Genomic DNA, 10,367 nt, shown 5'->3' on the forward strand with positions numbered 1-10,367 from the left:
ATATTTCCAGATTGCAGTGGTGTAGGAGAAGAATTATGGAAGGAGCAATTAATCGGAAGAACTGTAGATTTTGACCAGTTGATTGAATAATCTGAGACTCTTGAAAAAGAATTTATCAATTCAATCACCCCAGAGATATTGGTTTGTGAGTTTTGGAGAAAAAGTAACACATCATCTGCATAAAGGCTGATTTTATGTTCCACTTTCTTGCATTTTATGCCCTTAATTACTGAATTCTGTCTAATTGCTGCTGCTAGTGGCTCAATAAAAATTGCAAACAGTGAAGGGGAGAGTGGGCATCCCTGCCTGGTGCCCCTCAGGAGACAGAAGCTGGAGGATGTTTGATCATTTGTTCTGACACAAGCTGTTGGGGAATTATATAATATTTTTAACCAGTTTATGAAAGAGGTTCCAAAACCAAATTTGTGTAAAGTTGCAAATAGAAATTTCCAGTTAACTCTGTCAAATGCTTTTTCTGCATCAAGAGACAATATTATGGTTTCAATGTTTTTGCTGCATGAGTAGTCTGTTAAATTAAGTAATCTACGTGTATTTGTTGATGAGTGCCTACCTTTTATGAAACCAGTTTGGTCAGGATGAATTAAAAGGGGGGTCATTTTCTCTAATCTCTTTGAGAGAGCTTTGCAGATTATTTTAAGGTCTACATTAATAAGGGATATTGGACGATAGCTTGAGGGATATACAGGGTCTTTGCCTGGTTTTAGTAAGAGACTGATATTTGCAGAGTTCATATTTGGTGGTAGTCTGCCATTTTCTTTGATTTCCAACAACGTTCTGTAAAAAACTGGTGCTAGAATCGTCCAGAATTCTTTGTAGAATTCTGCAGGAAAGCCGTCTGGACCTGGAGCCTTATTATTGGGCATACTTATCAGGGCTTCCTGGAGTTCACCTGGCATCAGTGGCGAATCCAGTGCCATTGCTTGGGTGTCTAATAATTTTGGAAGAGTTATGTTGTCCAGAAACTGATCAATTTCGTTTTTAGATGGGTTTATTTGTGGTGTATATAAAGTTTCATAGAAATCCCTAAAAATTTTGTTTATTTTTTTAAGATCATATATTGTATTCCCAGATAAATCTTTAACAGCACATATAGTTGTTTTTTCTTTATTGATTTTTAACTGGTTAGCAAGAAATTGTCCGGATTTGTTACCGTGTTCATAATTTTGCAGGCGAAGTCTTTGTACTAAGAATTTAGTCTTTTTATTAATAATTTCATTTAATTCTAGTTTTGTTTTGCGTAAATTGTTTAATATTTCTTGATCTTGGTGTGATACATAGGCTTTTTCTAAGGATTTGATGTTTTTTTCCAGTTCTTGAATATTTTTGTTTTCTTCTTTCTTCTTATGTGATGAGAAAGAGATTATTTTACCTCTCATCACGGCTTTCCCTGCTTCCCAGAGGACAGATGCTGATGTTCCAGGAATGTCATTAAAGTCTAAATATGAAGTCCATTCTTTTTTAAAGTATTTGATAAACTCTTCATCTTTGAGCAGTGATGTATTAAATCTCCAGTTTTTACTTGGTGTGGTATTATTCTTCTGCATTAGTGTTAAAGATACAGGAGCATGATCGCTGACAGCTATAGGATGAATCTCAGTGTCTGAAATGTCACTCAGCAGTGAGCTGCTGACCAAAAAATAATCCAGACGAGAGTAGGAGTGATGAACATGTGAGAAGAAAGAATATTCCTTACTGTTGGGGTGGAGGGAGCGCCATGCATCGCAAAGACCAAAGTCGCTCATATACTGTTTGATTATATTTGTGGACTGCCAATTACGCTGAGTTCCTGTTGTATTGAGCCTATCCATTTCTTCATTTAGTCCCAGGTTGAGGTCTCCCCCAAGAACAATTGTGCAATCTAGGTGTTCGGAGAGTGCACTAAAAAAAACGTGGAAGAATGAGGGGTCATCAACATTCGGACCATATACACTTACAATACCTAGCTTTTGGTTAAGTATAGATAGTTTGACTATTAGGAATCTGCCCTCTGGATCTATAACTGTATCGAGTACTGTGAAATTAATATTGTTATGTATTAGAATTGCTACTCCTCTTTGTCTAGAATTATAACAGGCTGAGAACACATTAGGAAACTCAGGTGTTTTAAGTTTATTCAAACCTGTGACAGGCATGTGGGTTTCTTGTAATAAAACAACGTCTGCCTGTAGTTTTTTAAGTTGGTTAAGTATTTTTAACCTTTATTGCCTAGAGCCAGCTCCATGCACATTCCATGAGACAAACCTTAGCGTGCCCATAGTTGTGTGTTTGTGGCTAATGACATATGCTGTGTGTCTTGGTTAGACGGGTGAGGAAAATGGAAACACATCATATATTTTTTTTTTTTTTTTTTTTGTAAATAAAGAGAAGAAAATGCGCAGCGTGAAGCTCCATAGGTCTGACTATGTGTGTGCATAATAACTAAAATGAGCAAATGTGTGCGTGTGTGTCCTATATCTGTGTGCACTGTGTGGCTGTTGTAAATGTGTTGCCTTTAAACGCATGTGTGTGCGTGATCGTGCAGAGTGAGCATGTAGAAATAGACAGTGTCCTTTGTGGATGGATAGGGAAACAGGTGATCGACATAGTGAAAGGAAAAGAGAAGCAAGGAAACCAAAGAGCAAGGTGAGCGACAAGAGAGAGAGAGGGAAAAAGAAATAAAAACGGAAACATTCCAATTAAAGCATTGGCGGAGAGTGACGGTGACGTTATACTAAATTAGCATACTGATATTACATAGTTAAGCAAAAGTTAATACAAGAGAGTGTGAGTGAAGAGAATAGCGCAGCGGATTCTTATCTGGTGTGCGGTCAATACAGCCATGGAGTGATGCCGGGGTCGCGGTAGAGCTGTCCGTCCACGTAGAGCCGGTCCACGGCGATGACAGCCCGGGAGCCTTTCTGAATAAAACTACGTCGGACTGGGAACAGGACCCTGCGTCGTTCCAGGATCTCTCTGGGGAACTGGTCGTTCACGCTGAAGTCCGTTCCTTTCAGCTCTCTGCCGCGACTCTTCACCTGCTCCTTCTGCTTAAAGTGGCCGAATTTGGCCACAATAGGACGCGGTCTCCCGCTTCCTGTCTTCGGAGCCCCGATGCGATGCACTCTTTCAAACCCTATGTTTTTCACCGTGTCCTCCGGCAGCTTCAGGTGGATTTTAATGAAGCTTCTCACGGTCGTTTCCGGGTCCTCTCCGGCAGACTCTGGAATACCAGAAAACACAAGATTATCTCTCATGCTACGGGCTTGTAAATCCATAACGGTCTCTTTTATTTTTTTATTTTCTAAGTTTAATTGGGTCACATTTTCGGTTAGAGATTTCACCGAGTCCCGTAGCGTGGCGTTTTCTGCAGCAAGTGTTTCCACCTGCTTCTGGCTGAACTCCAGGGATTCTTTTAGAGATTGAAATTCCCGGTGTAAGATCTCCACCAGGGACAGCCTAGCATCAAAACTGGACAATCGCTTATCGATTGTCACTAATATTTGACATATGACCCTTCTGAATCCAACAAGTTTGAAACCGAAATATTGTTTCAGTGACAAGTTACAGGCCACAATCACTTTTTGGTAGAGCTAAAATGCCATGTTCTCAGTCGTTATTCTGAACAAACAAGAAAGAGTCATGGTGATACTGGCACAATAAGTCTTTATTGTTTTAACTGCTATTCGACAGTCTTATAACAAATATGAACAACGAGAGTAGACATACTAATCCTGTAGGCATTAATTATTCCATCGTGATGCGTGTAGTCATTCGTGACTGCGCTACACACTGAAAGCAACCTTCTGATAAGCGTCATAATTCGGTTACAAGAAACGTTAAAGTTCCATAAATGCATACCTTTGCCTAATAATAAAGGCATAAATGTGTTTGGGGGTTTTTTCCCCCCCACGTTATATCAGTTGCACGGAAGTAGCTGCAAGTAATCCGGGCGTCATCTTTTCACGTATGTAAATGAAGGCAGAGCTATGAAGACACAGAAAGAAACACATTTTTTTAAATTCAGTTTTATTGTACTAATACTGTATTAAAATTTAAATTACTTGGTTGTACTCAAATTGTTAAAAGTTATACATGAGTTACATTTATCATCCAAACCGCCAGGAGGCGATACGTAAAATGATTCTAGAAATGCGGTCCGAGGAAGTCAGGGCGAATCTAAGGGTCTATAAACTAGAGAGGCATAAAAGATATTTGTACGTTTAAAATTTACATTTTTTTATTCTATAATTAATAGAAGACGCCTTTTACTTTATTCCGGATTAATCTAGTGATTTGCTTTTTTTTTGTTTTTGGATAAAATTAAGCATATAGTAATCCGCGCACCTCCTAATTTATAAGAAATGGTTCGGTCCTCTCCGCAAATCAGGCGCGAAAGCGCTGTCTGCGTCATTATTTCTTCTTAGATCGACTCGTAACGGTTGGTTTGTAGGATTTGTTGTCGAGTTTTTCTTGATATTCTTTACTCTAAGGACCAAAGAACAAAATGGTAAGAATTTTTAAAAAGCTCTGCCAAATGTTGGTAGTTGGTTATTGATGATATGTCGGTGCGCAGTTTTTAACCCTTGTGTTACCCTAGCGAAAAAAGGGACCCGCTTGGGTACTTTTGGATTTTTGATTCTCAATATATCAGTCATTTTAAAGACCAGTTGCATGAAACTTGGCCAGGATGTGTGTTTTAGGATTATTTTTAAAATTCAATGATCCCCTCTATGGTGTGGTGTATAGTAAAGGAGATTCACATATGTACTACCTCCTGTTACCCTTGGGCCCGTTTGGGCCCCATTGACTCCCATTATAATCACATATTTTCAATATACTGTAATCCTGACATGTGATAATGCTTTTCTCGTGAATACCTAATGGATCTAAGCCTCTGCCTTCAAAATAAAGGAAAAATAGGTTTTGGATCAAATGAGCACAATATTAGGCACAGCACCACCATAGACATTTTCAGTGGTTTTGAATGCAGGACATGGTTATCTTACCTTGCAAAATACATGGCAATAAAACAGCTGACCACCATAAAATAGTCTTGATGTAGTGGAACTGATATAAGAGAGTGGTGTGAATGTGATTGAGAATATATATATATATACTGTGTGTGTGTGTCGGTCGCAAACAAAACGGCCCATAGCGCCGCCTCCTTGAAGTGAACAACGGCAGCCTGCTCCGTTTTTTTCCCTTTCTCTAAATCTCTCTAAATGTGTTTTTTTGCTTCATTTTGCACAGGAGCCTTGCATTTGCTCTCAGCAAGCGAGGGGAGGGGTGCAAAAGCAGCCACGTGTTTATTGAGCAGAGGGGGGAGGGGTGCAAAAACAGCCACCTGTTTGCTGAGCAGAGGGGGGATGGGCAGTCGCTACTCTCCCAGTGGCACGTCAACAGAGCCGGGGGAGAGACAGAGAGAGATCGTTTTCTATCTTCTTGGATTCAAGTACACATTTGAAGTCTGTGAGAATAGTTTGCAGCCTTGTCTTACTAGTCATTTCTGCACAGACGCCACGAAATGCACTGACGCGCGCACGCACAACACGAAGCGCACGGTCAATTTAGGGGAGGCTTGGAAGCTTTGCTCATCGTGCAAACAGGGCGTTGTTATCGTAACTGCTGCAAATGGCAGGATATGTCCTGTCTGCAAAATCCATCCATCTAGAGGTTTGTGCTATAAAATGTAAATTACATCTTTGTTCAGTTTGTTGTTGAGTTTCTTCAGGTCAGTTCAGTTTCCCAGTGGCACAGGGACAGAACAGGAGGGAGAGACAGAAAAAGATCATCGTCTGTACAATAAGATAGAGGATGATCTTTTTTTTAAAATTCAGGTGCACCTTTGAAGTCTGTGAGAATAGTTTGCAGCCTTGTCTTACTAGTCATTTCTGCACAGACGCGGGCACGCACAACGCGAAGCGCACGGTCAATTTAGGGGAGGCTTTTGCTGAGAAAGAGCAGCGTTCCAAAAAGCGGAGGAAGTGCTCATCGTGCAAACAGCACATTATTATCGTAACTGCTGCAAATGTTAGATATATATAAGATATGTCCTGTCTGCAAAATCTATGCATCTTGTGGTTCATGCTATAAAATGCAAATTACATCTTTGTTTAGTTTGTTGTTGAGTTTGTTCAGATCAGTTCAGTTTGGTTTTTTGCAATAAAGTGTTATTGTTCCAAAAATAATAATGCATCCAAATTAATGTTCTTGTCAATTATTGACCTATTCAAGGCTGTAATAACCTCATGCCAAATATTTCCATTTGCAACTAATTTTTTGAAAATATTGCATATTATGGTTTTTTTCCCCCTAAAAAGACAGGGGTTTCATGACAAAGCCATAAAAACCTAAAAAATATTTAAAAAATAATGAAAAACTTTATATCTGTGGATAGGTCTGAAGTTGTTTAAAAGATCTGATGTGAAAAAAAAAATGAAAAAAAAATTCATATATGATATTGCTATATCACCTTTTGTCAGGGGACCCGTTTGGGTACGAAGGGCAAAGGATGGGTGTAAATTTGAAAAACTCTTATTGCTCCAAAAATAATAATGCATCCAAATCAATGTTGTTATGAATTATTTACCTATTCAAGGCTCTAATAACCTCATGCCAAATAGTTCCATTTGCAACTCATTTTTTGAAAATATTGCATATTATGAGTTTTTCACCCCCAAAAAACAGGGGTTTTTATGACAATAAAGCCATAAAAACCTAAAAAAAATATTTAAAAAATTATGAAAAACTTTATATCTGTGGATAGGTCTGAAGTTGTTTAAAAGATCTGATGTGAAAAAAAAAATGAAAAAAAAATTCATATATGATATTGCTATATCACCTTTTGTCAGGGGACCCGTTTGGGTACGAAGGGCAAAGGATGGGTGTAAATTTTAAGGGATGCTCAATCTGCTGTTCTAAGGAACGAGGGAGGAAGCGTTGCCTTTAACCGAAAAGTAGAAACGGGAACATGGAAGGCAGTATACAGAACTACGTTTTACTCTTTGATAATCAGACAGGTCGCATAATTTTAATTATCAGGAAGATTGGAGGGTATAAGTGTGATTTGGGGCGTGGGGAGATGACTTGGCGCATTTTTGGTGGTTGTGACAACCCATTCCTCCCCGCTTTCCGTTCGGCCTGTTGTGCATTGGAGAGGTGTGGCTTATATCCAGTCAGTGACAACATCTGGCCCAGCGTCCCAGTGGACTTTAATAGCTCTTAGTGCTCAGTTGCTGTGTGGCTATCTTCTCTAAGACACCTTTTGAAATAACTTGCTCTTTAGTTTAGGTTTTAGGTTTTTGACCTGGATAAAATGGTGAACAGGTCCGGTGATAAGGTTTTTGGTACCCATATAATCTGTAGTGAAAAAAGTGTGAACATTTAAGTGACCTGTCTTTCTTCCCACAGCGTGAATGCATCTCCATCCACGTTGGACAGGCTGGCGTCCAGATTGGGAATGCCTGCTGGGAGCTTTATTGCTTGGAACATGGCATTCAGCCAGACGGACAAATGCCCAGTGACAAGACCATCGGCGGAGGAGATGATTCCTTCAACACTTTTTTCAGTGAGACTGGAGCTGGAAAGCATATCCCTAGAGCTGTTTTTGTGGACCTTGAACCGACTGTGATCGGTAAGCATTGTTACCATTGGCTAAATATAGCAGTGCAATATGTGAGTCAGTTTGAATAACAAAATGTCTGTCTGTTTCCTTAGATGAGGTGCGGACTGGGACGTATCGCCAGCTGTTCCACCCTGAGCAGCTGATCACTGGCAAGGAGGATGCAGCTAACAATTATGCCCGTGGACACTATACCATCGGCAAAGAGATTATTGATCTTGTTCTGGACAGGGTCCACAAACTGGTGGGTAAATTCAGAGTCATTATCGGCAAAGTAAACTATATAACTGTATCTTGTTAACTTTGTCTTTCCCTCTCCATCCTCAGGCTGACCAGTGCACTGGTCTTCAGGGCTTCCTGGTGTTCCGCAGCTTCGGCGGTGGGACCGGCTCTGGTTTCACCTCCCTGCTGATGGAGCGCCTTTCTGTCGACTACGGCAAGAAGTCAAAGCTGGAGTTTTCCATCTACCCAGCTCCCCAAGTGTCCACCGCTGTGGTTGAGCCCTACAACTCCATCCTGACCACCCACACCACCCTAGAGCACTCTGACTGTGCCTTCATGGTAGATAACGAGGCAATCTATGACATCTGCCGTAGGAACCTCGATATCGAGCGTCCTAGCTACACCAACCTGAACAGGTTGATCAGCCAGATTGTGTCCTCCATCACTGCTTCGCTCCGCTTCGATGGTGCCCTCAATGTTGATCTGACAGAGTTCCAGACCAACTTAGTGCCCTACCCTCGTATTCACTTCCCCCTGGCCACATACGCCCCCGTCATCTCTGCAGAGAAAGCTTATCACGAGCAGTTAACTGTTTCAGAAATCACAAATGCTTGCTTCGAGCCAGCCAATCAGATGGTGAAATGTGACCCTCGCCACGGCAAGTATATGGCCTGCTGCCTTTTGTACCGTGGCGATGTGGTGCCCAAAGATGTCAACGCTGCCATTGCTGCCATTAAAACCAAGCGCACCATCCAGTTCGTGGACTGGTGCCCCACCGGTTTCAAGGTCGGCATCAACTACCAGCCACCCACTGTGGTTCCTGGTGGAGACCTGGCCAAGGTACAGAGGGCTGTGTGTATGCTGAGTAACACCACCGCCATCGCTGAGGCCTGGGCACGACTTGACCACAAGTTTGACTTGATGTACGCCAAGCGTGCATTTGTTCACTGGTATGTGGGTGAGGGAATGGAGGAGGGTGAGTTTTCTGAGGCTAGGGAGGACATGGCAGCTCTAGAGAAGGATTATGAAGAGGTTGGAGTTGACTCTGTTGATGGTGAGGGAGATGAAGAAGGTGAAGAGTAGGTTCATTGTAATAAAATCAAAGTTATGCAAGTTCGCTCAGAAGCACTGTTTGTTACATTGTTTACCAAATCTTGTTACACTTTCCTCTGGAGAAGAGTGTATACTTTTCATCTATAAATAAATGCATATTCAAGGTTCAAGGTTCATTTGTCACATGCATAGTTATACAAGTATAACACACAGTGAAATGTATCCTGACACGATCCTCGACATGTGCAAAAACATGGGGGGGGGGGTAGAGGGATAACATTATAAATATATATATATATAGTATATACATTGGGTGAATGTGCAGTAGAAGCAGCAGCAGGTGAATTCTGTACATTAATATGAATAGACATCTGACTATTTTACAGAATGGACAATATAAACATATTTAAAGTTAAAGGAATTTGAGTGTCTGGAGGAGAGTCTCAGTCAATTATAGATGATGTGAGATGGCGTGTGTGTGTGTGTAGGGGGAGGGGGGGGTGTTGGTTTAGGGCCCGGATGGCTTGGGGATAGAAGCTCCTCTCGAGTCTCTCTGTCCTTGCCCGGATGATGCGGAACCTTCTACCAGATTGTAGAAGTTGGAACAGTTTGTTGCCAGGATGGGACGGGTCCTTCAGTATCTGCGCTGCTCTAGTCCGGCATCTCCTGGTGTAGGTGTCCTGAAGTGGGGGGAGAGCAATCCTGCAGCAGCGTTCTGCTGTACGGATCACTCTCTGGAGAGCTTTTTGGTCCTTCACACAGCTGTTCCCGAACCACGCTGTCATGTTCTGTGTGAGGATGCTCTCCACAGCGCCTGTATAGAAGATCCTGAGGATCTTTGGAGAGACCCTGAACTTCCTTAGTTGTCGGAGGTGATACAGGTGCTGCCTAGCCTTCTTGGTCTGGACCTGAATGTGGGCAGCCCATGTCAGGTCTGAGGAGATGTGGACACCAAGATATTTGAAGGACTGCACCCTCTCCACTGGAGCTCCATTGATGAAAATGGGTTTGTAGTCTCTGTGCTGACTCCTTCTGAAGTCCACCACCAGCTCCTTGGTCTTGCTGACGTTCAGCTGGAGGTGGTTGTCCTGGCACCATGATGCCAAATTCTTCACTTCGTCCATGTAGGCTGCCTCATCGCTGTTGGAGATGGCACCCAACACCACTGTGTCGTCAGCAAACTTCACAATGGTGTTGGAGCCGTGGGTGGCCACACAGTCCGAAGTGTAGAGGGAGTAGAGCAGTGGCGAGAGGACACACCCCTGTGGTGCTCCTGTGTTGATGGTGATGGTTTGAGATGAATCATTTTCATAATTTCTACATCTACTCAAGAGCTCCAAAGCATTTTACAGGTTTCAATTTCTTCTTATTTTTTCAATTTGGATTTTTTGCTTTACGATATAAAGAACAGAGGTATTTATTGTTTGAAAAGCTAAACTCTTAACGAAAGTGTAACAATGTAAGGTGGCCT

The 10,367-nt window shown here is 41.8% G+C and overlaps 1 protein-coding gene across 1 annotated transcript; it reads left to right on the forward strand.

Annotated features, from left to right (window-relative positions):
- The first annotated feature begins 4,396 nt into the window (after nt 1-4,396).
- Nucleotides 4,397-8,941, forward strand: LOC109194398 (tubulin alpha chain-like). The gene is made up of 4 exons (XM_019345249.2): nt 4,397-4,507; nt 7,411-7,633; nt 7,717-7,865; nt 7,949-8,941. Exons 1-4 carry the CDS (start codon nt 4,505-4,507, stop codon nt 8,924-8,926), a joined length of 1,353 nt encoding a protein of 450 aa, XP_019200794.1. The 5' UTR covers nt 4,397-4,504; the 3' UTR covers nt 8,927-8,941.
- The last annotated feature ends 1,426 nt before the right edge of the window (nt 8,942-10,367 follow it).

Source organism: Oreochromis niloticus, linkage group LG14 (assembly GCF_001858045.2).
Source record: "Oreochromis niloticus isolate F11D_XX linkage group LG14, O_niloticus_UMD_NMBU, whole genome shotgun sequence".
NCBI classification, from domain to species: Eukaryota; Metazoa; Chordata; class Actinopteri; order Cichliformes; family Cichlidae; genus Oreochromis; species Oreochromis niloticus.

Excerpts from the sequence above, each read along its gene's own strand:
- LOC109194398 (XM_019345249.2), top strand. Across the intron at positions 7,634-7,716 it reads CCTTGAACCGACTGTGATCG|ATGAGGTGCGGACTGGGACG; the intron begins GTAAGCATTGTT and ends CTGTTTCCTTAG. Across the intron at positions 7,866-7,948 it reads TGGACAGGGTCCACAAACTG|GCTGACCAGTGCACTGGTCT; the intron begins GTGGGTAAATTC and ends CTCCATCCTCAG.